The sequence below is a fragment of the Lepisosteus platostomus genome, chromosome 9 (genome assembly GCF_059453375.1).
Source record: "Lepisosteus platostomus isolate fLepPlt1 chromosome 9, fLepPlt1.hap1, whole genome shotgun sequence".
Lineage (NCBI taxonomy): Eukaryota > Metazoa > Chordata > Actinopteri > Semionotiformes > Lepisosteidae > Lepisosteus > Lepisosteus platostomus.
In genome coordinates this window covers 47,241,489-47,268,945 of record NC_142619.1, presented here as the reverse complement: position 1 = coordinate 47,268,945, position 27,457 = coordinate 47,241,489, and the positions used below count along the sequence as shown (strand labels likewise).

The following is a 27,457-nucleotide window of genomic DNA, read 5'->3' as shown; positions in this document are numbered from 1 at the left end:
GGCCGCCATCCTACTGTGGTCTAAGAAACTGATTAAAAAGTGCTATTTTCTCCTGACCCTTTTTGTGTTCCAACTGTGAAAACATGCATGGTTATCATTGGTTTAAATTGCAATTTCTTTGCATATGAAACAGCTTTTCTCTGGCTGTAACAGTATAAGCAATAATGTTGCATATATAATGTAGTAGCATAATATTAAAATTTTCTTTTCAATGCTAGAAAAGTTCCTCATTTGCAGTCATTTAGAAACACAGATGCCTGCAGTGCTTATTCTGTACGTCAGCCCTTGTTTAGGTAACACAAGCAGGAATTACAGTCAGCAGTTACCAAAGGACTTGTACCAAAGTACAATAATAGTTTTGTAATTCAACCATGAGGTTATAGTGTGTGATGATGAACATTCCCCAACCTTGACAGAAAGCTGTTTTCCAAGTTTATCAACATTATTTCATGTTCTTTTTTAAATTTAAGGCTCTTCATTCCTAATTTTTGTTTTCTCAAAAGTCAGTAATGAAGTTTGGAAGCTTAGTGCTAGACATCCAAGAGCAAGTGTTTGTATCAAAGTTCTAAGTTTGTTCCATTATGTGACCTAAATATAATTTGATATTTAATTGGAAAAGTAGTACTAAATTGAATTTGCTGCAGATTTGTTTCTTTGCATGTTTAAACTATATTAGAAGAAGTAGGTTATTTGACAGGTGACCTCAACCTGGGTAATGGAAGTCATGAAAATGAGTTAATTCTACAATTTGGAATGTTAGTGTTGTCCTCAAAATGGCTTGGGTGGCGAGGGACGTTATACTCTCCATTATAGCATTTATCAAAGCCAAAGGGGTCATTAACTTGCATTTACAATCCAGATGACTTCTTCAAACCTGGGCAGTCTTGTCAGAGCGCTGACAGCACTATTAATATAGACACAGTGCTGTGCATTTCAAAATGCAGTGCAGCAGGGTTACAGCTGTCAGGTGCACTGGCAATGTGGTCTGGTTAAGGTTCACAGTGTAGTCAGTGCTGTGGTCAGAATTAATACAGTAGCCACTCAATTACAGTACCACTGTTCCTCTAGTAAGCTATTTTGTGGGAAAACACTTTTTTGCCTTTTCAAACTATATTTCAGGTAGTTAGTGTGTAAAACATATACCTTGTGCATTGTGTGTTTCCATAAAATCTACTTTGTACTGGATGAAAACAATTGTAGGTCTGTTTATAAATAATATTAAATGGAAGTTATATTTTTGTGGTGTATTCTAAAGGTCCCATTATTCATTTGTACTGTGAATGCATTGTGCAGTATACATTTTCATTCATTTTATTTTATTTAATGTCATGTCAGAAACCATAAGAAACCATTACTTGTCCATGTTACCATTTTTCTCTCACACATAGGTGCTTGATAACAGTTGGCACACCATGTAAATTTGTTGCAGTGAGCTTTAGAATGAAAATTGCACCATTCTGTGAAATTATGGAAACTAGCAGCGCTGCTTAAAATTGTTCTTGATGGAAATGATTCTCCATGCTGTATGCATCACCTTGGTCCTATTTTAAAGAACTGAAGTAGCCTAATATACAGTAACCATGTAGCCAGCATTTAACAGTCATTCAAAAGTAAGGTCAGTGGTGTTCCTGCCTGTATAAAATGTTCAGTGCTTCTAAAATTAGTATTTTTCTAATTAGAAAACTGCTGCTCCACTATTGTGCATCGCCTGCTTTAATCATGGCAATATGCTTGCAATTCTGTATCAGTCTCTTGTAATAGCTGTTTTTTAAGGAAGGTTTGTGTTTGATCTTGCATTCTGATTAGGTGCAATAAGGTAATTAAATGAAGCAAATGGTAAGGATGTGTAATGGTCTTGCTTGCTTTGAAGGGGTGTGGGCTTGCTACAAGGCATGCTGGCTTCATGCAGTGGCAGGATGTACTTGTTAGGGCAATGGATAAGTAGCTCTATAGCTCACTTTACACAATTTCGTGTGTACTAATTTTGCAAAAAGCAGTGAGAGCTTCAATAAATGCAAATTTAGTTTGTGAAATTGACTTTTTATTTTTAAGCAGGAAATATTGTACAAATTCATAAGCATTTCGCAGTTGGAGTTTGTGTTTATTGTAATTTTGGCAGTTCTGTTTGATAGCCTTCATATACATTTCTTTGAAGCCTGGAAAATGACTCTTGTTTGAAAAGTTATGCTCCTAATACTTTGCCAGATGACATTCCCCTCTGCTGTAGACTTATCCTTCCCATTTATTCACATTTTGTTCTCAGTTGGTTTCTGATCGTGTAGGTTATATATTTTCTTGTGCCTCCAAAGCATGCTTCATTTGCAAATTAATGGAAATGGAACTTTAATTATCTTTAAAGAAAAAAAATAGAACAAGAAAAAAAAACACACAAGTATGCAGTCTCAAAGGTCTGGTTCTCTGGAACTTGATTAACTTTGTAGCCAAGTCTCTTCTGAGACATAATTGGTCCAAAATAATGAATAATCACAACTTAAGGACCAAATAAGTCCTGTTTCTGAAGCAGAATTTTGCTTTTGCTTTCAGAAAAAAGCACAGCATAAAATGACAATATAATCTTATCACTCCATCCATTTTGTAACCACTTCATGTAATTCAGGGTTGCAGGGGAGCCAGAGCCAATCCTGGCAAGGAACGAGTGAAAGGCAGGATACACCCTGGCTGGGATGCCCCTTTTCCAAATCAGATAAGATTTTAGGGTGGCAAACCACTATTTTCTCAAATGCTGGAAACATTTTTATTTGGCTTTTACAATAATAATAAACTTTATTTTATATAGCGCCTTTAAAGGTGGCTTCTCAAAGCGCTTTACAGGATGACAATAACAATAAATAAGAAGAATACAACAATAAATAAGGAGAATACACAAGATAAGACACAATTTCAATATTTAGAGGAGACCGTGAATGGTGGTACTAAGAAGAGCAGAGGGGTGAAGAATGGAACCAGTTCAGTAAAGGCTTTTCTGAAGAAGAGGGTTTTGAGGCTGGATATGAAGGCGTTTAGAGAAGGTGACTCTCTGATATCCTTGGGCAGAGAGTTCCAGAGCTTGGGGGCATAACAGGAGAAGGCCCTGTCACCCATACAATGTAGATGTACTTTTCCTGATCTCTGTACTTTCAAGGTTTGCTCTTGAGAGCTCTCCTGTTGGAGGATTCTAATTCGCTTTCTAATTCTTTCTGTGCCACTATCATGAAGGAGTGGTTATCTCTGTAATCACTTCGTAAACCTTTACCTTTAACATATTTAATCGGTACTGGGTTGAAACAGTGGTGTCAGCCAATGTAAGTCCTATTTAGATTCATCCTAAGCAAAATGAAAACGTACTGTGGTGCTTAGTACCAAAATTAGCCAATCTTTAACACACAGACCCAGAGTTGGCTGCTGTAATAGAATAGATAACCTTTAATGGGTTTTCTGATTTAATCTACAATAAATTCAGGACTGTAATGCTGAAGCTTGTTGGAATCCCCACAAAGATGAACACAAGTAATTAGAACTTAACAAATAGAGGGTTTGACATTGCTTAACAGGATTAAATGTGGAATTCATAGCAATCTCTCCACTTCTTTGCAGACTTTAAATGCAAACTTTATTTTTTGTCACAGTAACAAACACTGTGTAGGGATGTGGAACTATTTTCTTTTGTGCTGAAATCCCTGTGAAATAACAGATTTTTTGATGTAGCTATCTAAATAAACTCATTCTGAGCATAAATATTCACATCACATTATTTACAAATGCCCTGAACATGCTTTTGTGTTTTCATTATATTCATTATTTTTTTCTATTAATGTTTTTCTTATTAATATACTTGCTGGCAATAATTCCTTAAAAAGATGCAGGTTGTTTGCTCATGCCCCTGTGTTGCCTTAATTCAGGATAGGAAACAGATGCCCAATTCTTATGAATTGTTTTTCTCCACGATTATATTTTTAGAGTATATTTTTCTTGTAGTTTTTCTCCACTCTTGTATTTTTCTTGTAGCAGTTAAGGAAGGCTTAAACTATCAAAATGGTTTTTACTTTAGGTTAAGAATAAGGAAAGTTTGGAATATTCTGATAGGACATCACTCTATTATATAGTGCTTGAAAAATGAAAGATTCTCGCTAAATCTTACATTAGTCTATAAAAGTGATGTTTCTCCAATATTTTTTTCATGTCTTTCCTACTTGTTTGTTCCAAATAAAGTGTGTGTCAGAAGGGGACCATCCAGTCTTACCAATAATGTGTGTCATCTAACTTTCATTAAATTTCTTTACAAATGAATATGTGGCTTTAATCTGTCACCTAGGAGATTTTTTGGACTTTAGTTTTTCTCCTACATGTGAATTATGGATCAGAATCCAACAGGATAAGAAAGCATACATCTGCAATAAATTACAGTGGAACAAAAAATAGAAATAAGTTAAAGATATATGTGTATATTCTACAGGATTATCTTTCCTGTGTCATTTGTATTTTCTCTTGACGAAAGGAAACCAAAGCAATATGGGGGATTTAATGGGATTGTCTGAGGAACCCTTGTGTTGATAGACTTTAGTTTTATTCATCTTGAGTTTTCATGCATTATATAATGGATTGATATCCTCCCATAATATATTGGGAACCTGCACTATGTATCACTAGAGGAAACTTCATGTGACAAAAGAATTGCACAATTCCAAAACTAAAAGAAAAAATTATGTTGAAATAATTAGTCCCTAACATGTTATTGTGAGTTGTTACAGAGAATTTTGTTTTGGTGAATCAGAATGTTGAAGTCAGAGCTGCAGTTCCAATTTTTTTTAAATGAGTTTTGTACTGGATACAGTGCTCACTTTGTGAAAATAACAATGCTCCTAACCTTTTACCAACACTTTTCATCATTGTAAATTGTTTTTATATACAGGTTTCTGGTGCTGTAAAAAATGTCAAATTTAATTTCCATTTTGTATCTGAATGTATTTTCAGTGATGGACTAGTTGTCCTCTAGTGTTACTGTAGCTGATCCTTAAGGGTTTTTTTAATATTAAAATGTGTTCATATATATACTAAGGTGTCTAGAAGTAAAGATGTAGTAATATTTTTTCCAACTCCCTCTGAAATTTACACCTCAGCCACGTCATGGTTAAGATTTTCTTTATTTTCCTTATTCCACAATATTTTTCTCTTTACTTTTTTTGGTCCTGGAAAGGTTATACATATGCTAATAGTGGTAAGCTCATTATTTGCAGTGAGGAACTGCTTGTCAATGAAGCTTCATTAACACTGTTATCTCGGGCTGACATTTATCTTATAATTTTCCAGAATCGTCCGACGTGTCTCCATGGAAACCTCCATCGCACTTGAAACAAGTGGAATAATAAATGCAGCTTCCAAGGATGACAACACGCACTCTCCCATCATTAGCATGACTACAGTTATTTAGGCCGTAGCAAACTTAAAAAGATAATGAGCACTTAAAAGTGTTTTAATACTACAACCCTACAGTTGTTTAGTGCTTCCTTCTAGGAGTTTAATTCTGATATAAGAGTAAAAATGCTAAAATACTTTCTTTAAGTTTTGATATCCTGGCTAAGAGGAAAACTTTTTTTTTCCCTCTTTCTTCGGTACTGAATACTATAACAGCAATAGAGCCCTGACATACAAACATGACGTTGTGCTGATCTCAAGTGTTTTGAAACCAGCACCAGTATCAACCTCAAACAAAGTATGAAATCAAAGGAATTTAGCAAAGAAGAGCATAACTGAAGAATTCAGTTTTCTAAGCTTTCTTCATCATTCGCTGTTCCGATGATACTGTAAATACAGTATTCTTTTTGTTACTGTAGCATTGGAGAATGTCTTGCTCTTACCAAATAGGAACATTGTCCACATTGTTCAGCCATGATAGGCTTTGAAATCAGTCTGCACAACTGTAGAACATTCCGTCATTGAATTTCACATTTTCTTTGGCGGTTTTTCCTGCTGAAACAAAAAGATGAATTAATCTTTCATCTTTTCTGAGTTTGCATCACCTAAAACATAACTAAATAGGTCACTGATGCTCATTCATTTCCCACTTTAATTATGTTCTGCCTGACATGTGAAGGCTAACATTTTACATGTTTTTTAGATTTTAGATTTTACTCATAGTAAAATGAGTCTGTTTTATAGTATGCTCCTGCACCACACATGTTCTTAGTCCAAATCCGTCCCAGTCAGTCCTGGGAAACCCGAGGCTCCACATCTTGCTTTGTTCCTTTCAGATGTTGGTGTCAACTACTGAGGGGATCCCACTGCAAAACAATCTGGGATTCATTTGATTTTGAATTACTCCATCTGTCTGAATAAGAGGGAGGTGATAGACTTTGGAGTGTGATGCAGTAACATCAGCTTTATTGTCCTGCAGGCCGGTTGGAGTGCCATAACCAGAAGAAATTATTTAGAAGAAACGCATTAAAAGGCTCAGAGCTGTTCGGTGACATTGGTGCTTGGTTGTGCTGGGAAGCGCAGTTAATGCTATTCAAGCAGGCATATTATCAAATGAACAGGTGCTACAAAATAAAGCAAAAATAATCGTACTGCGGTGATTCCCCCATTGTAGTAAAACAGCCTTCATGTCATAGTGCAGAACCAGCTATAACCTAGTATAGCATTCTTGTGTAATATGTTACCAATCCTCATTACTTACAGTCTTAGAGCATCATTTCCAAAAAGTTTCTTAAATAACGTGCACCTTATCTACAGGCTTATCACTGGATAAGCATCACTCTTATTGTATACAGTGAGAACCATTTGTGAATGATGCCCCTTGGAATCCTGTCAAGACAGATTCTAGGCAAACTTTCCCAAACTGCTGCATGCACCGTTTATTCATGTTGAAACTCTAATAAAAACATTCTTAATGCTTCCACATTGCACTGCACTCCAGAGTATGAAAGCAGACTGTAAATCAAATAGGGGAAGGAAATGAGTCAGTTTCTGTTAATTGCTGCCAGAAAACAAAAGCTCAAAGCTTGGCTTTGTCATTGTCCATTCCACCTTGTGGAATCGGAGAGTCACTGATTTTGTCTGTGCAGATTACATCGAGAATAATGATGATATTTTCAATTATTCTCCAAGCACAATATTCCCAGTGAATATTGTCTGTTGATTCTGTTTTACCAGCAACTGGCAAATGATTCTTCACACTACACCTCTTTGTAGATGTCGTTTATTTTATATATGGTACATTTAAATCTTCTAGTACAAGTTAATCAGTGTTCAAATCATTGTTAAAGTGTTAAATGACAAACATAATGCCGTGAAGTTTTGTCTGTTTTAAAAGGTCTTGTCTTCAAAACGGAACAGCAAGCAGCTGCTGCCAGAATGCAGTACTGTATTATTTTGATACTGCATTGGCAACATTTTGTGATTTCAAAATGTTGTTTTGTAAGTTAAGCTTGAATGTCGTGTTGTTATTCAACATTATTTGACTAATTGTAATTCATTTAAATACAAGAATTATGCAAACATCATGGAAATCCTTCCATAAAATGTGGTTACCAGCTGTTGTTTAGCTACTAACGAACAACAGGAAGGACAAGTATAGATTTACATTTTTACTTAAGGCAATCAAGTTGGCATCATTAGCCATTAAACTGTATGACTCCATGGTTTCTTAGGATTTTTAAACCTTTAAACTGTAGCTGGACCTGTAGCCTCTCTTTCACCACTCTTAAGCCTTATGAATTGTCTTCAAAGGGTCAGACATTCTGATAAAACTGAGTAAAAAAAAAAGAGAAAAAGTCATAGAAAAAAATATTTTTGTTATCATCTTGATGTCTGCATAAGATTATTTTTTTAAATCTTATGACAATATATTGTCAATAAATTATACTCCCCATTAGTATTACATGTGATTTGAAATTAATGATGCTGTATGATGTTGGGGTTTTTTTATTTCTTGAACACGTTTGCTTGTTAATTCCACCTGTGTATTTTGATTGATAGATAACACACTATCAAAACATGATTTTGGTCAATGTTGAGATGGCTGCTGATTTGAATGGCATATCCAAAAGAAAGCAGAAAAAAATATACCGTAGCTTGCGAGTCAAATATACAGTAGATACAGTATATGTGAAGGATAATGGGGTCTTCAACGCTTTGACATGTGCCCAGCATTAGATAAGCCTACACATGGAGTGTGTATATATAATTTGATTCTTTGAAATATGTTTCTACATTCTGTTTGCTGGATTTGTGTTGCTTCATAGCCATTCAGTCATGTCTTGTGTTCAAACTATGAAATGTGAAATGTGTGATGGAACTGCCATCAGGGGTTTAAAATCTTTCATTTCCAAGTATTTAGTAAGACTGGTGAGAATCGCAAAGCAGCCTGTTTTGTGGAGTGAACTTCTGACTCCTTCTCAAATTTATATAGCAAGAGTTCGGATTAAATAGTGTAATAGAAATGGGAAACTTTGTGGTGCACTTAAAAGAGTGGTCAACATGTTGCAAACACATTTCAAGGGAAAAATCTTTAAAGCTTTGACTGTATCAAAATGGCACCATTGCATAATTCTTCACTTGAAGTATTCAAGTGTGAAAGTAGACTTGAAAGCTAATGCTGAGTGCCTAGTGTAAGGAGATTGGCCCACAGTGTTGACAAGAAAACAAATGATGTGCGTGCTGAGAATGATGAACAGTGGGGCTGGTATTTTAATTCAGCTGTCAGCTTGTCACAGCGCAAAACAGTGTAGGTGTAACCAAATAAATACTTCCAATTTAACCCAATGAATTTCTGTTATTGTGCTGCAGAGCAGGGTGTTTTATTGTAAATGTGATTAATTAGGATTATGGAGCATTACTGATTACTGTTATTAAGTAGTCACCTGTCGACTCTCCCGAAAGAGTAAAAAGACTGAACCATTTCCTGCTAGCACAGCTGTCATTCGTGCAGTGATACTGAGTGTAGTCAATTTTACTCTTGGTGGTGCATTAACATTCCCTTTGTTTCTACCCAGCGAACTGGAGACTTTTCAGGAATGTAGGAAATGAATTTACGTTGCTGTCAATCTCTTGGCGATGGCGTTTAATAGAACTGGAACTTTTCCTAAGCTGCTGCAAACCTTACTTTTTTATTCTTTTTGAGAAAACTCCTGTGTAACAAATAGCAAACACATAGATTTGTATATTCAGTGCAATCGAAGGTACAGTACTTACTACGTAAAATAGTGCGGTTACTCAATTAAATTCACAACTTTAGCCAGTGAGAACAATAAATATATCAGATTTTAAATGTTTTATTGTTCAAAGATTCAAGTTTTAGGGCATATCCAACTTCTAGACTTCGTTATTATAGCTCGTTTCAAAAAAGCACTTGAACACTTTTTGAGTTTTAAGGTGATGGATGTGATCCAGGATCATATCTCTTAACAGTCTGTGACTGACATTGCCCAAGCAGCAATTCACAACTTGCACAGCACAGGGTAGGGTGGGATTTGTTGTCCTGGGAGATCTCTGCCTTAGTGGCACAGGGGCAACTGAGCCCTCCTTGCAATTGCAGGCAAGAGGTGTCTTCAGTGAAGGACACTCTCTTCCAGTTGGCCCTGAACCTCTGGATTTGTGGCTGTGGTGCCTGTGATGTGGTAAAAAGCAAGTGGCTTGAAGTTGGTGGGTGGGAGGAGTCTGCATTCATTTCCTCATTCCCCCTTTATGCGCAGTTGTGGTCTGCAGACCAAGACATGGAAAATGCTCAGTTGACTCCTCCGCATTTGGTGGCTAACACTATAATAACTGGCAACTCTAAATGTATGAAAAGGGATGAAATTTCTTAATGAGGGTCAGTCACTTGCCATATATGAACGTGACTTATCATGCCGACGATTAAATTGTTCCACAGGAATAACAGCAGTTAAGGCTTCCAAGTGATTTTAAGAGTAGGACTCAAAAGCATTCTGTTCCTGTGGCAAAGAAAAGCCCTGCATAGCTGACTGAATGATGGAAGCTGTAGTTAAGCTATTAAGTAGAAAATTGGTGCAAATTGAGAGAGGATGCTCTGGCAGGAGCCATGAGCAATAGACCCACTCAACAACTTAATCTTTGCCCTGGGTAGCACTTCACAATAAAGAATGACACCTTGTCTGCAATTGTGTTCATGTGATGGTGAGTTTGGAGGTCTCAAGGGCTAAATTGTTCATTGAAAAAGCTTAGAATTCCTGTGTGTAAGAGATGGAATTGACAACTCATTTCTGTTTTCTCTTAAATCTTGTGGTTGCTACTAGTTGGGGTATAAGACTCTATTTAATTATAATTTATTCCTCAGACACACAGGCCGTTGTGCAACTCTGGTAGAAAAGAATTAGCATTCTTGGGTCAGCGTTTAATCAGAGAACAGTATCTTTTTGTTCCATTTCTTTGAAAGTGAACTGTTGCCTACATAACTTGCTTTTCAATTGCCCACAAGGAGCAGTGGTATTTTATTTTTTTCTGTCTGCAAATTTGAAAGATTCAGCTAAAGCTAAAGCTGGTTCAAATGTGATTGCTTTCATCGACAGGTTTAGTGGGGAGCATTCACACACTATTAAGCTTTTTTGTCATACGCCGCTGTTATCTGATTCTTTCCTCTTTCTTTGGTATTTTAAATTGATGTTCAGCTGTTTACATGTCTGGAATCAGTATTTCTTTCACTGAAAGAAGCACAACAAATCAAAGTACCTCCTGTTAATTCTGTCCTGCACTTTCTAACTGAAATCCCTGAAAGCATCGTGTTAAAAATATATTGATGTACGCTCTAGAGCATCTTCTCAGCGAATTGTGCAACACTGTTTAAAGTTTTCTGAATGCCAGGGCTGTAGTTGTTTCATCCAGTGTGTTTGTTTGGGGGGGAAGGGATTGGTTTGCTTTGTGGTACAGTAGGAAGCTGAAGGTGAAGGTCAGTGAAAAACAATTTCACACAGATGCCAATTCCCTGTGTATACTGGTACAGGCAGAAGACAAAACTTGGAATTTACTTGGAAAATTGGGGAAATAGGATTTATAGAGTTCTTTCATAAATTGTGTGAATGTCATTAGAAATTATTATAAAAGGCAATTAACTGATAAATTAAATCATTTAAGAGTAGAAAATGTTTTTTATGTGTGGTATGATTTTCTAGGAAATAATCTAAATCAGTCTTGCAAAGCTATAGAACAGTTGTTGCTGGATGGCTTCACATCAGCTGTGGATTTATAAAAAATGCTTACTGAATTATCTTTTATAGGAACACATCTGGCCAATTTTTTTTACTTTTTTAATGTTTTGTAATTTCCTAAAATGCTCTACATGTTGGAGCGTTTTAAGAATTTTTGGAAGTGAGTTTATTTAAAGCATAGCTGTGTACAGAAGCCTGTTTAATTCTCTCCGGCTCACCAAATGAAGGAGAGCTGCATCGCAATTTGACTACTTGGTGAGGCTCCCTGTCAAGCTTTGCAGTTGTTTTGTTCCTACAGAATGTAGCAAATAGAATTAAATCCACCATGATCCCAAATACAATTTCCACTTTCCTTTTCCAGTAGATAATGGGAACCTGAATAAAAAAATTTGGAACTGGACCTTATAGATTTGAAGGCATTAACATTGATTCTGAAGGCTAGTGTTTTTTCTTGCCTTGCAACTCTCCTGATTTCCACCAACACATTAACAGAAACATTTTAGATACAGGTTTATGTTATTTTATTTGTATTTTTATTATATTGAAATGTTTCAGTGCAGAAGGCATTAATTTGCGAAGGTACCATTTTCACCCAGTGCCTCTCACATTATAAGCTGAGCTTTCATCACTCACAGGATGTTAATCTCTGGCTTGCAGCAGTTCAGCTGAAGTGCTTTCCATTCTTAGGGATCTTGTAATAATTTGATGCATCCATGGAGGCTTCATACAATTTGCAGTTTCATTGCTAGGTCCCTGGATTAGTCATCTGACAGCTTTCCAAGCATTTCCTTTCCTTTCATGTGACTTCATTACAAAAATCAGATTTGCCTTATTGGAGCCAGCAGCTGCTGCTGTCTTATGCCGTCGTGTTGACAAAAGTATTCCCAGGAGTACTTTTCACTCAAAGATGGTGTTAAAATACTATTTTACATTTCTTGCAAGGTAACAACGGAGCGTTTCCCTTCATAGGCCGTCCTGTATTCCTGCCTGTGTTCCTCTGACGGCTGCACCAGGGCAGAGAAAGTTCATAGTTCCATATATGCCTTTACGTAACACAGGTGTTGTTCGTCTCCTTCCTCACAGTAACGGCACTGCTAGCAAGATGAACGGAGCACTAGAGCACTCAGACCAACCCGACCCCGATGCCATTAAGATGTTTGTCGGACAGATCCCTCGGTCCTGGTCCGAAAAAGAGCTAAAGGAGCTGTTTGAGCCCTACGGCGCGGTCTACCAGATTAACATCCTCCGGGACAGGAGTCAAAACCCACCTCAGAGTAAAGGTAAGGGCTTGTGGCGCTTTTTATATTTTAATATTGTGTGTCCTTATAAATGTTTGGGGTTTTTTACAACATTTTACATTTTATGTGTCCTATAGGAACCTCAATTATATTTATTTGGCCAAGGATTCCAAGTGTCTGTGGCCAAGTACAGAAAAATAGTCGGTAGTATGTTCACAACTGAAGCATGTGTTTGTTTGTACCTTTTTCTTTCAAACTTCCGTCTGCCTGGTTTTAATTATAATGTTCCTGTTGCTGTAAGAGAAAGATTTGTGTAGGGAGCCAGTCAGAAATGTCTAAGTATTTGCAGTGTGCTTCTCAAGGGAGTACCTGAAATAACTACATTGGGATGAGTGACAAATCTAAACAATTTCGGAAAATATGAAAGCCTAAGAAAAATTGACATAGTGATTTTGTTTTTTTATGTTGACGGCAGACAGCAGTGTTCTGTTGAAGTATCCAGCTGTGACAAATGAGGAACAGATTTGCATCTGTGTTCCTTAAAAAGACTATAAAGTAGAACGCATTAATAGTGACCCTGTCTTGGACCCAGCCATTCTGTGCAATCCAAAGGCCTTTGGATCCAAGAATGCGTTTTCCAAAACCCATCCAGAAACACTTCCTTTGTGTTTAAACCCTGCGCAAACCACTTACAGCAGGGATATTTCAGAGCACAAAAACAAAAACCTTTGTTGTGCTTTCAGTGCTCTGTTCCACAATAGGTTGGTCATAGGGGGCAAAAACATTTAAGAACGGAATAAAAATAAACAAGCATTTTACATAACGGCTTTGCATGTGCCATCTTTGTATAAATGCATTTTTTATGTATGAGGCAAATTATATCATTGTAATCATTGTAGCTCATATGTTTTCATTTTTTATTTAGTGTTCAATGTCATTCAACCTTATATTTCCATCTTCCATTTCTTTTGCTTTGTTTGGGAAAGACTTTCGTGAGTCCAGTGAATAAGATAAATGGACTGGTCTGTCAAGCCAAGACTTATACAATCAGGCGGACCGATTTTTCTTGCCTCAACGAAGAAAAATCGTCGGCGGTGCAGGCAGAGCCCAGTGGTTCAGTCTTTGCACCTTGAACCTGGCCTGCTAGATGAGATTCAATGGGCTTGAGCCAGCCAGGTTACCTTCAGGTTATCCTTTGAATAGTGACCCCTGTATCCTGACCCAGCTGCTTGCGAGTTTGTATCGTTGCCGGCGAGAGCTGCAACACTCCTCTGATGTACGCTAACTGTGCAGTGGGTTACAGTGTGAAAAAAGACAGATGGCTCTGACAGCGCTTTGCCTCAGAGGGAAGTCTGTGAAGCCCTCGTCCCTCCAGTGCAGATACAGGAGCTGTAGTGGTGAAACAGAGTTGATGAGCAAATGCCGAACCTTGGAGGGGTTACAAAAAGAACAATAACTGGCAAGTACAAATTAAAAAAAAATAAAAGACGCAGGAGCCAACTGGAGCAGTTTTCGGCAGCAGCTACCAGCTCCAGCAGTCTACAGTGAAAGTCCTGTGGAAGGGCTGTGTACAGTATTTCAGGTGGTGTGAACGAGCTGGATCATCTTCGTCATTCTCAGTTTTTGATATGCATTAATATTCATGACATCACAAGCACAGATGTAAAGAAATGAATCACTGCACACAGAAATCTGCACTAAATTAAGATGCATGTTTTATTAAAGTCCTTTATACATTAACTAAATGTAATGATTTCTGCCACTAAAGTCTAGGAAGGAGTCATCTGGCAAGCTTTTCACTACAAGGGTTTTAGATTGTCAGGTGAATTTTCCTCCATTGACTCCAATGAAATATTTTTGTTTTGTACCTTTCCTTAGCTGATATAAGGTAGATTTTTCAAAGTAATTAAATCACTGTATGCCACTAGGATTATTCTGCGAGATCCAGGATGTTGGTGAGAACTTACAGTATGCTCATCTCTGATTTCCATGTACTATACAGTACTATTATCATAGCACTGACTGTAATAAGTGAATGAAAGACCTGTAGTAGACCTTTTCAGAAGTACTAAACTCAAGGATGTTTTTAAATTATTGATTGTTGGGTGATTTAGATGGGAATAGGAAAGGCAGTAATGGTTAAAAGACTAAATTCATGACAGTTCTTTATATACAAATACCTCACTTTATTTTTTTGTTTCTTTTTAAAGTAGAATATGACTTTTTGTGATTGGAGTTCAAAACTTAAAGACTTCATGAAAAATCTGACAATGCTCAAAGAACAACTTTTTTATTTTACCACTACAAAAGGCGCTCGTCTTTCCTGAGCAAGCCATTTTTGATAAAGCCACAAGATATTAAGAGCAGAGCAATTGAGACCACAGTCAACTGCAAGGAATATAAAATAATACAAGTTTCATAATAATTTCATTGAACCAACAGTATAACAAAATGGGGCTCTGTTTGGCAGCGTTTTAGTGCAGCTTATGTTTCCACAGAGGATTTTCACAGAGTCAATATTCTGATTGTGGAGATATTAACCGATCCCATTTAACATCACCAAATGTGAAGAAATAGCAGCTCTGTTTACTACATTTTAAATATTTAACATCCATTCTGATATTGTGGGAGGCTTGCAAAATTATTTTTGTCTCTCAAGGGTAATTGTGGCTTAAAGTGGATATTTTGTAACACCTGATTTCTTGTTCCTAATGCCTGACTGTCACGGCCTATACTGGTTGAGTTCTAACTGTAACCATTATACACACGTGATTGTTTCCCTGTATTCCAACATCTCATGCTTTAACATAAGTGACCTGCAAGTATTTGATTGCTCATTTTTGTTTGTGCCGCAACGTAGTCTTTTTCTCCGGCCTTCTTATTTGTGTTTTGGAAGTGCATAAAAAATCTACAGGCATTGTTTCAATATTTAATAAGGTGTTAAGGCATGTATGGCATGATTTGAAGTCATACTTTGCACGTTGGCATTCACACATGTTTTCAAATTGAAGGTTTTTGTCACGCCCTCTGCAGCCAGAGGGCGCTCCTTCTCTGTCCTGTCCCTAGTTTCCGGTCTGCTGTCCTTCCTGTCCCTCTCTTTCCCTTGGGCTATATATTTCCGGGTCTTGCACTCTGTCCTGGCTCAGCATTGATGTTCGGATGTCCTGAGACCCGTCTAGCACCAGGGCGCCCCACGTCCGCTCCCTGAGGGCATAGGTTTCTATACGGCATTCCTGAACTCTTTGCACTAATGAGCCCGGGCCTTTTTCCCGTCTCGCCGCTACGCATATGGGTCTTTTTCTGCTCTCCTGCTCCCCACGGTTAGTCCCTTTGGACGTCCGTGACAGTTTTATCATTGATAGAAAATTATATACATTACCAGAACTGCTGTCTATTCTAGGTAATAAGTTTCACAGAATTTCTTGTTTTCATTAAATTTAGTATAAGGATTGCTGTACTTTTTCGTGTCCTTTCTGTCCTCTAAAATGTATTTTTATCTGTATTGGGGATATATAATGTAATTACCAAGATACATAAAGTAAAAATGAAAGTGCAAATTGTGTGTATACCCTATAAATGCTGCACATGCATTTTATTATAAATACCGTACAATAAAAATATAAATATCTAAAATATAAATACATTTTTTATCACTACACTGTGGCAATCAAAACAGCTAAACAGATATTAAATGAACACATACAAATATGTCTTGTTTTGGAATATTGTACAATTCGAAAAGCAAGTTGCCGAAAGGAAATGTAAATGATTTATATGTGTACTCTCATTAAACATAAATCTGGCATTAATATTCATATTTTCAAACGCAAGCCTGCAATGGAACATTACGTTGTATTTTTGAGACTCGCAGAGTCATTGTTGCACAGAGTGCATGATACACAAAGATCCCAGTCAATGGAAATCCCAGGATACACGGGGACAAGAACTCATACTATTAGACAAGCTGGCATTCTGGCACCTGAGCCCAAACCACATGTCAGTAAGAGCTGTAGAATCTGCATATCATCATTTCGTCAGAAGCAGCTGCATACTTGTCCAGCCTCTTATGCCCAGATGCTCTGCGACATTGTTTCATTGTTGCAGTTTAGACACTTTAGAGCTTAATGTCTCCTATTGCAAGTATGGCTTCCAAATGTATGGAATCCTTTGTTCCAAATGATCGATAATCCAAATGTACTATAAAGGACTTCTGGTTTCTTCTGGGCTCTTTGCAGTATTGACAAAGCCTTGATGGCTACCATTGCATGTGCAAACCGGGCTCGTTCTGCGTGCAGGACTTCCAAGTTTCAGGCTTCCCTGCGTGTTTGTCTAGCATGTTGCTTTGTTTCCTCCCACTTAATTCAATTTTTCTGGTTGTGCATATCTGTGCTGAATGATGGGATCTCGTGTAATATATATTAATGCAGCAAATTGTTCACATCACGCTATTGGGTTTGGAAGTGTGCCTTGGTATCTGTCACGTTTACATAGGTAATAAGTCAAATGGTTTTGCATCGGGAAGACATTTTTCTGTTTTGCATGCTCCTGATTTGGAGTCTTTCATTTCACAACTCTGCTCAACGCTGCAAACCATGAACCAGCATGGAAGGGGTGAGGAGGGTGCTTATATCCTTCGTTTCCCCTAACATGGAGCCTCTGAGCACCTGAGACAGTGTGAGCTCCATAGTGCCTCACAGGAGAGGTAGCGTTAATGGAAAGAGCTGTGCAGTATCACTCTGGCAAAGGTGCAATATCACAGACACTTGGTAAGTCCCATGGATGACTGTCACTTAGCAAGCACCTGGCTGAACTGGCAACGTAAGGCCCTTACAGCTCAGCCCGTGCTTTCTTTTTCTTCCCGGTAACTTCACGCCGCAGCGATAACCATTATAATTGTATTATTCCTGCTGTGGCAAAATTATCCCACTGTTATTTAGGAATCCTGTTTATTTAGCTCTTTGGCTGATGATTTTATCCAAAGCAAGTGGATTATGATTTGCATACAAACGTGGTCAATGGTACCCATTAATTCTGTTGGGTTTGCCGGGTCAAGCGCCCTGCCCAGGGGCACAGCAGCAGTGCCCGTATCTAGGATTTGAACATGCAACCCCACTGCCAAGTCGAGAGTCTACAGCCATTGCCTCTGCTCTGCAATTGCCATGAGTATTTCAAAAAGGGAAGAGGGAAGTGTTTGTTCGTATCGTGTCTAGTCTTTTGACCTTTGCCACCCACCACTGCAGCTCTGCTGGCGGCCACTCTCTCCCCTGTAGTTGGCACTGATGTGGAATTCCAGCTGGTAAGCTGGCAAACCCATAGAGCACCGCTGACAGTGAAGCCCAAGAGAGAGAATATCATTTAAAACAAGAATCGCCTTGTAGAGAAGCATTTACATTCTTTTAATATTTTGGAGGATTCTGCAGGTGATTTTTCTCTTTCCCACTTGCCTAAGGATAATTTCTCTTAAGAGCTGCCAGAGCTGTCATGAGCTGCATACATAAAAAGCATAAGGCAGCGGTTTTAATGGGATATATATTTTATGTTGTTGTTATGCAAAAATTTCTTAATACATGCTTGTCAGTTCAAAGTGTCAATTGATTCTCCCAAGAATAGCAGTTAGTTTTTCCGGATTCATATCAGTTTAGAAACTGATTAAACATTTCTCTTCAAATGTAGATTTGTTAGCAATTCCAATGAATGGAGTGTTGCCTAATTCTTCTCCTAACAGTACTTGGTCTTTCTGTGGAGGCAGTGTTTATGATGAGCATAAGGGCTTGAAAGCTGAAGTTCATTAGTCATTGAAGGTTTATTTTCATAGCTTTATAATGAGGTTTTTTTTCCCCAGCAATATATTTTTAAAGTTTGACTTTCTGCATGTGGACCACCTGTTCAGGAATTATACATCAAATTAGAAATGGTTTATTCAGTACTCAATATAGATGTTATATGCAAATGCAGGTTGCATGCTCAGTGATCCAAAGGCATAAAATGAGACTAAATTGTTCCCTCTTACAGTCCCTCAGCTAGTAAATGCAACGTCACACATTAACCGTTTGATAAACAAAATGAACCATTAAGGGATGGGGAAAGCCACAGGGGTGCTTAGCAGAGGAGGATGAACTGACTATTCAATCATTTGGATTGAGTTTTGTGGGACTGGTGAAATAAGGTTTGATTGGGATAATTTGACACTTGAATTGAAGAATTGCTGTTTGAATTCCTGCTGATTGCCTGTAGTGGAGAGAAGTTAGGAAAAAACAATGCGTCTACCCTGGGTGTCGAGTTTTTTTTTCCTCCTCTGCTCATAGAGATACAAACACACATGGAGATGGTTTTTTGAGATTGCATTTTAAAATCTCGATCAAATTCGTAAAACGAAAAACTGATCTTATTTTAAAAAAACAGCTTTTACTCAAAATATTTATCTGGAAACCTCTGTATAAAATGTTCGGAGTGATATAGGAAGTGCTTCTTCTTTTTTCCTTATTTCATTTACGGTTAAATTTCCACACACCACATAATTACTGCTCCAACTCTGGGGTGTGCTGGGGTGAAGTGCTTCTAAACTTTCAGTTGATATTGAAGTAGACTGAGGAAAACGCTTACAATCTGGTATTTACAAAGAAGCTTGTGAAATGTGGAATATAAAAGGTCTTCATTAGTAGTGTGGCCTTCGTGTTTTAGAGAAATTCAAATCATAAAGGAAAGAAAAAACAGTGCCATGACTGTTCATTGAGATGTAAATGTATTCTAATAGATTATCTGGCATAATTATAACTCCAGCAATTTCAATTTCTCTCCCAATGGGGGTCAGTTCAGATTAAAACCTTTCTCGTATTTTTAAGAATACATTTAATGATGAAACAGGGGGTAACCCCACTCACCGGTGCTGAATTTTACCAGGTGAAGTGGCAAGTATTTCTTGTTTGACTTTTTGTTCTTTTGCGTGGTCCCCAATAATGGAAACAAAAAAAATATATACATAAATTTAATGGCCTTCCATTTCTTTAGCTAAACAACTTGCATACTTATCTGTAATTGACATTAAATCATTTTAATTAATTCCTTTGAGCCCTTTCTTCTCTCTGTTCATCAAAATGAAATGCAACATTTGTGTCTAATACGTGTGGACAGCACTAGGTTGAGCCAAAGATATGCTCAGTTACATTTTCTATATTTCCAAGAGGGATTTTTAGTTGAAAGTATTGTGACTAATTTTATTTTTTTACTTAAAAGATAGATTTAAACTAGAATCTAGTTAAGAAGCAGAATCATTTTGAGTAGTGGGCAATTTAGAGGAATTAAAATAATCTGGTAAAACATTAGGTAAATGGTTGGGCAGAATGTGTTTAGGAGATTTAGGTGACAAAGAAAATATTAACATAATGTGTTGTATTAACCCTAATGATGGCAAAATTAAAAATCAGGATACAGCATCAGCTTGAGAAACCCTCTTTATATACTCAGCAAGGAAATCATGGAGAGAAACTGAGTCTGCAATCATGAATTTTCAAGCTGGTGATATTTTATGTGAATTGGCACAGCAGACTGTGTGTCATTTATCTTTCTAATCCTTGTTCCACATTGCCTCCCACTTGAGGCCAAGAACATTGCAACTGTGCCAAAGAGAGGGTGGAAAATAGCCGTATTATTAACCCCAAATTGAAAACATGATGGTTTTTTAATGTCTTCATTTTGAGTTGTATATTCGCAATGATTATTAATATCATTCCTAACGCATACTGAGAAATGAGACTTTGCTTTCACAATGTACTGGTCATTCTCATATGGAAGATATTTTTTCACTGTTAATTGCGTTATTGTACGTTGCTCTGGTGTGTGTAGATAAAATAGAACTGACTGAAGTAAATCATCTGCTTCCCCCCCACCACCACACTGATTCATTTCTTATAAGTGTGATATTTCTTTTAGATACCCTGATGGCCTATGAACAGAACCTTTGCCACAAATTACCTACCCCAGCCTGATTATAGACTTGTGAATTGCTCTCTGTACAGATAATGATGTTCAAGATGGCTTTCAACAAGTGGCTGTTGTCCTCCTTTTTTTCTGCCTAGTTTGTTTGTAGAGACATACTTATCATTTCTATGAGTTACATACGTTTTCCAAGAATAATAAAGTACCTATGTGTGTTTTCCTCTGCTTTTAATTATGGCTCTAATTACATTTAATTTAATGTGCTCTACATGAAATCATAGCCCTGATTTTTTAAAGAAATAGCAGTATGAGTATGACCAATTAGAACATAATAAGACATTATAGTAGTATTATAGTAGCGCTGTAGCCATCTGTAAATCATATTTGGGAATTACATGTATTATCTTTTTTCAGGTTGCATTTGCCACATTTGAGATGAGTTTGATGAACAGAGAGTCTGGAGACGCATTGTGCCTTGTTCAGTCCAATTAACGGTGAAGTGTGAGGCATCAGCTGCTGCAATAAATCAAGGCAATAACTCCCTAATCTGTGACTTCCTCTCAAATTGAGAGAGACTAGCAGCTGAAAGGCTGTGAGAATGCCTGAGATACATCTGACCCCATCTTTCATGGGCCAAATGTTTTCCTTTAGGAAACAAAGAAAAGCAGGTTTTAAACAGTGTTTGGCCTGTTCCAGGATCAGGGTATTTCTCTTTGCCTCCTGCTGTATATCCCATTTACCATGGGTATGAGCTTGCATTATCAAATTCCAAACATATTATTCATTTTGAAAAATAAAATCCAGTGAACACAAGCAATTAGCAAGAAATTTAGCTGCCTAACATTAATAAAGTCAACGAAAAATCAATAAGAGCACAGAATAATAAGAAAATAAGAAGCAATCCCATTTAAGTTGGCACACTGAAATATTATTAATTCATTGGTTTACTGATAAAAACAAAGTTAAGCAATTAACAGAAAGAATGTTTAGTAACAAAGCTTTTATCGTTGAAAGCAGCAGTTTTGTTATTGTACGTTCCTGGTGTTTTTTGGTTGAGTTGCTTTAGTTTGTTTTTTTACTGAAGTTTACAAGGTGATATATTACAGTGCAAAATATATTTAATCTAAACATCCTATGATTTCAGAACAGCATAGAAAGATTCAGGAGTAATGTAAAATCATGGCAAAACACTTAAACGCAGTAACACAGCTAAAAACACAGTAATTCAACATTCTGTATTTCTTTCATTAATGTTTTCCAAAGTTTTTCCACCAGATATATAAAAGCTAGGGCAATTTGGTACTAATTGCCTTGGTGTCCTACAGTAGATAATTACCATTTTTAAATGCATGACAAGAAAACTTTCTCAAAAACCTCACAAGATTTACATATTTGCTTTCAGTTTTATTAACAGTTGCATTGTTTCCTGATTGTGCATAATTACCTTAAAGTTATGGGTCCTTTGTTGAGCCCTACTACTAGTAGTATGGTGTTTTGATAGTAACCTGCAAGTTACGGAAATCGCCATTGTTAATCCATCCGTTCATTTCGCAACAACTTCATCCAATTCAGGGTCAAGGGGGAGCTGAAGAGCTTCCCAGCATGCAAAGGCAGGGTGCACACTGGACTGGACGGAACCTCCCTTGTTAAAACCCAATTAATTGCAATGAAATTAAAGGCAGGAAGAGTCTATGAACAATAAATATCCCATGTTAGAGTATAGGTCGAGATACTATTGCCAAGTTCAAAGACCAGGAATAAAATCTTGTCCACAGGCCCGCTGTCCTGTTCAGAGCTAAAATCTATTATTTCAACTCTCAGAGATTCTTAATCTCCCTTTGCTGAAAACAGGTATAAAACTATAGAGAGACCTAAATGTGCTCAAGAAAATGGCATAAGGTATAGGTATTAAGGTATAGGTCATTAATCCAGGGCTCATTTTAGTTAACGTAATGTTGAGCAGACTGAGAGCATGTGACTCCTACCCTGGATAGAACACTATTACAAGGGTACCCAGATCATTACTGGTCCCCACTTACAGTATACAGTTCAGTGGACTATAGTACCCTTGAGCAAGGTACAAGAGCAGAATCTATAGCAGGTACTTGAATCCAAAATCTGTTCATTATGCGACTAGAGACTTCCCCACTAATCTTCCCCATGTCAGTATAGCAGCCGTGTTAGTTAAGTATTTTTCTCTTTTTAAAAGGGAAAGCAAAAGCTGAAACAGGTTTCATGGGACTCTGCCAGAAATACTTTGACGTTTTTTGTGACGCGGTTCAAAGCCAAGATCATCATGTTAATGAACATCTAAACTGCACCAAAATAGAAATGCACAACAGTAATGAAGGCAAGAATTTGTCATGTCCTTCGTATTTGGTGTCCGTCTTTATAGCAATGGAAAAGATTGACGTTGTTGATTATAAAAACATTTTTAACTATGATCAATCCAACTAAATGACGGAATAACAATACAGACTCCTGTAAAAGAGGCTCACAATCACTATAGTAACCTGTTGCTTTTTTCTTTCTTTCTGGTGTTTGCGTCACTGTCGGTGAGAATACTGTTATAAAAGCCAGTCTTAGGAGGTACAGTATGTAGCCATCGGAGTCCATTTAAAAAATAAGGAAGCAAGAATGAAGTCAGTTCAAAATAAGAAGTGTGCTCAGGTAGGATTTAGAAATGTGATATTCAGCACTGTATATGCTTTCACTGTCTTAGTGTAAATATACACTTTTCACATGGTGATTGAAGACGGCACAGTTATAAAAGTCTTAAAGATGACCTTGAAGAGAAGTCTTCAAGGGTTAGAGTCTGTGAATCAGTAAAGGTATAATACGTTCTGTTTAAAGTTTTTGCTTTTATAAATAGCACACTATGAAAAGCTATCCTGCCTCTGGTCCCGCTCTAAATTATTTGTGTTTAATCCTGAACCTCACACCAGTGAAAATCTTTGAGTAGCCTTTTAAGGGGCTAAGGGGTTTTCCTGATGTTTTGTTTCCACCGTAATAAAAGTTGTCTCTCCAAGGTGAAAGGCCAGTACATTGAGGTGCCACATTAATTCAGAGGACTGTTCAAGTCCTAGAAGCTGTGTTATTCACTTACCTTCTCTTTGCCAGGATCTAAGTAATTTTAAGTGCAAGAAGCATATGCTGTTCTTTCCAATCGCTTCTGCCTCCCCCTCTTTATCACTTCTCTCAGACTCAGAAGCTCTTCAGCTGTTATACTGTACAGTCTCAGGTGGTTCCCAGACTTCCCTCATTGGAAATAGCACTTGTTTCTATTATCACCTAAGAGGAGGACATTTAGGTAAAGCAAATCAGAGAGACTGTCAGTCATTCCCATGCGAGTCAAGTGATGCTAATTCTGGTCCTCTTTTAAGTGACACAGCTAAGCTGTAGGTAAAAATGGGCATTAGATCCCAGAACCCACAAGCAGCCTTCAGGCGTCCTTGTAATATGTTGTAAATTCATTCATCAGGCAACTGCGATCAGCTTTTGTTTTTTTGGGAACTGAGCAGTATTTGGGTTTAAGTTTTAAGCAGAAAGAAAATATTGGTGCACTGTGTGCATGGAATTATATCTGACAGCCAACTTCTCCTGGAGAGGCTTAGCTGTGGCACTTGGCACTAGAATAAATGAGCCTTCATGGATCAAACAGTGTTATGGTGGTTCTCCTTCTAGGTGTTTTTCTGTACCAGACCCATTATATCAGGAAAGTATACTGATAGTAGTAATGACTGTTCTTATCACATTTCTGTCTCGGGACTTATATTTATGAAAGCTTTGTCAAGTCTCCAGATCTAAGTATGATTAAATAGGTAGGAGTGGCAGTTCAATGGATAATCTTATAATACTGAAGAGCTTATGAACTGCTCTCAAAGCTTTGGCAGTATATTTACAATTAACTGCTGGGCTCTCACACCGGAAAAGTTAAAATTATTAGTTTTGTGCATAGGCACAAGTGTTTTGTGGTTGAGTGTAAGTTTAGTTGAGATACCATAACACGAATCTCTTGTTAGTGCTGGGCCTTTGCACTTAGTATCTTTGGGTTTTACAGATTGTTGTTTGTTTGTCGAACCTTAAGGAACTGTGTTTTTAGTTTCTAATTTGGGACTTGTTTTCTTGCTATTCCTCCGATTTGGAGTTGCTGTAGTTGAATCTCTAACCCTCATACTAGAGTAAGAGTCATACCCATTTTCAGTATACAGTATGTAGTGTTTCTTTCACACTGCTTGGATGAAGTGTAAAAAACACTACATACTCTTCAGTGCAGAGGTTCTTAGATAATACTACAGGCTTGAAACTGCCAGGCTGCTGCGATCACTGTGGTGCAACAAGGTAAGATTATTGTGTCCAGCAAACACCCAGCCAAAATCTGATCCCTGAGAAATCCTGGTTACAGTACGCAGATGACCTATCTTAGACCTCACCCAGCGCTGCTAGTAAGTACTTTTACTAGCTGAGCCCCACTTATTTAAGTGCCACAGTCTGATGCTTTTAGCCCAAAAAAACATTCCTACACATTTATACAGCCGGGCATTTTACTAAAGCCGATCAGAATAAAAGATCTGACTGAAGTGTACAAGAACAGTGCCGTACCAGATATTAAGCTACTTCTCTAAAGTGTTGCCCATTATACCAACAAAATTTAAACTACTGTATAACTAAATAAACTAAAAAGTATAGAAACTAAAAAAAATTCTGTAGCAAAGAAACATTACATTTCTTAAAAACCTGACCTCCATTTTTATATGTATAATTTTTTGGCTTGGAATTAAGGTAGCTCAGCTCAGGCTGTCAGCAACAGAGGAACCTTAAAAAAGCAACAGAATAATTACAGCTAGTAGCTGTTACGTATACGGCAGACTTTTGTATTTTCCATATACCAACCCTTGCTAATTTAGCAGTGGAAAAGAATGCTATGTATTCTGTTCTGTAAGAGCCAAAAAGGTTCTAGTTAAGAAAATAAATTCGAAAATAAAACGTCTTGGTTAAATTAAGGCGAAAACAAGGATCATGTTAAAAAAAAACACTCAGTTTTTGCTGTGAAGTATATCAAATTGTTAGACCACTATTTTGAATAATAAACAAACAGTTCTGAAGATATTGAGTTATAGGTGCCATTTCATTGCTTTTGTTTTCCATGACAGAGCAGTACAGGTGGAGGAATGTGGGTTATCCTGGGCCTGGCTGACAGAACTGTAATGTGAACATGCTAAAAGCAGCTCCCATAAAATTGAATGTCCAACACCGAGCAGTCCATCTGAATTTTTATCAGTGTTTTCATTTTACTGCCATAAACAAAACAGAAAAACTAAGATACTTTTAGAGTTAAGTGGCTTATTTGAATTACAAGAAGGAGAGTGGGGCAATTTTGTCCTTGATATCATTACGATCTGTGCCGCATTTTAGCTGGAATTAACATAATAAGAGATGGGAAAATGCCGTAGCACACATCCTAGTTCACATTATTTCTCTGATACACTCCCAGAAGGCTTGAAATTGTAGCAGAATTTAACCAATCTAGGTCAAAAGCGTTTCAATTTTCCAGTTGTAGGACATTTATAGAGAACAGTCTTATTCACCGGAGGTTCAGAATGACTGAGTATGCTCTTTCCAACAGAACTCCCCAACTGCTTCTGAAGGATGACAGGAAGTTAGAACTAGCGCCCAATTATCTAGAATGCATGTGTAAGATGCCTAATAAAATAGCCACAGAGGATTTTTTTTTCTTTCTTCTTAGTAATACTTGCAAACGCAGACAGACAAGTGGTACAAAGAAATGTTTGGCGGCCGCAATATTGTCTGTAATTTCATAAGGGTGGGGAGATTGAGGATTTTGGATCCGATGGTATGGATTTCAATTTTAACTGTCGTTTTGTGGTTGTACACGAGGACCAAGAGCTAATTGGCTTTGTCCTCTGCGCTTGGGTTGGGGTTGGATTTGGGGGTTCAATTTTGAATAGGGGACGCTTTGATCTGCAGGCAGTTTTTAATTAACACTCCGGGACTTTCCTGGCAAGTCATCCAACATCTAGGTAGAGCTTCACTTACTAAAAAGACTTTAGGGATCTGCATGGCTCCCCTTGGATTGTATTGAACTAACTAGCAGGCAGGCCTAACTTGCAAATAATTATGCAAGAATATGTATATTACAAACTTCAAACATCTGCAGCTGTTCTCAGTAAAACAACATAAAAAAAGCTATGTGGTATATTATTTGGTCTATAATAAAGTAATTTCTTGGTTTCAAGTCCAAAAAGAATATATTCCGTGGACATTAAATTAAGAATAAGAAGATTTGGTAGGAAAAATATTAGGCAACGGTACATTTACCTTATTTTTAATCAGGGGATGTATTTTACAGTTGGGTAAAGAGCTTTTAAAATCTTTGTATTGTTTAGCTGTTGTCTGTTAAATGACATCAAGTAAACACATGGGCAAGACTAAGCTGCTACTGTAGTTTCAAATTGTACATAAAATCTGTAACTGTTTTACAGACAGAAAGTTTGTCGTAGACTTTAAAATGTAACTACAGCTATTATTATTACTCTTTTAGTGTGAATGTCATGCTACATCTCCTGTCAGGTGATTTAAAAGCATAGTAATGCCAAGATATTGTTTATGTTGGAAGAAATATGTTGCTGTGTTGCACTCTAAGTAGTAGAATTTGCTTTTCAGCAGCATAAACTGTTGGCCTCCAGGTAACAGTTTATGCTACATTGGCAAGAAAATGTTTTTTCCACTTAGATTTCTGCATATGTATAAAGGCTACACCTGTTTTGCCTGTAAATTAGGAAGCAGCAGCAGTATTGAAAGAAGGGATGTTTCTGCTGTGGCGTTTATCTTTCAGGGTTCTTATCTTGATCTTTCATTCAGGCAGCATTCAAAATCCCCGCAATGTTCAACTTGGGAACTTGATGTGTCGGATTTGAATTTGTCAAGAATTGGGGTATTTTAACCTATAAACGTGATACAATTTTAACTTTTTGTGCTAACTGAACTGGACAGAATTAGTTTACTAAGAAACACCTTTTCCAGATCACATATTTTGGATTCAAATACCAAATTATAAATATCGTCATCATTTCAGTTCTGTTGTGAATGTACAGTATTTGTAGG

At 37.2% G+C, this 27,457-nt stretch overlaps 1 protein-coding gene across 28 annotated transcripts in view; it reads left to right on the top strand.

The window, feature by feature from the left end:
* celf2 (cugbp, Elav-like family member 2) overlaps positions 1-27,457 on the top strand; it is a 207,546-nt gene that overhangs the window by 121,563 nt on the left and 58,526 nt on the right. For all 28 annotated transcript variants that reach the window (XM_088645332.1, XM_088645341.1, XM_088645335.1 and 25 more), the window contains one exon: positions 12,243-12,439. In XM_088645332.1, the coding sequence (XP_088501458.1) occupies positions 12,243-12,439 (197 nt within the window). The remainder of the gene's footprint in view (positions 1-12,242; positions 12,440-27,457) is intronic.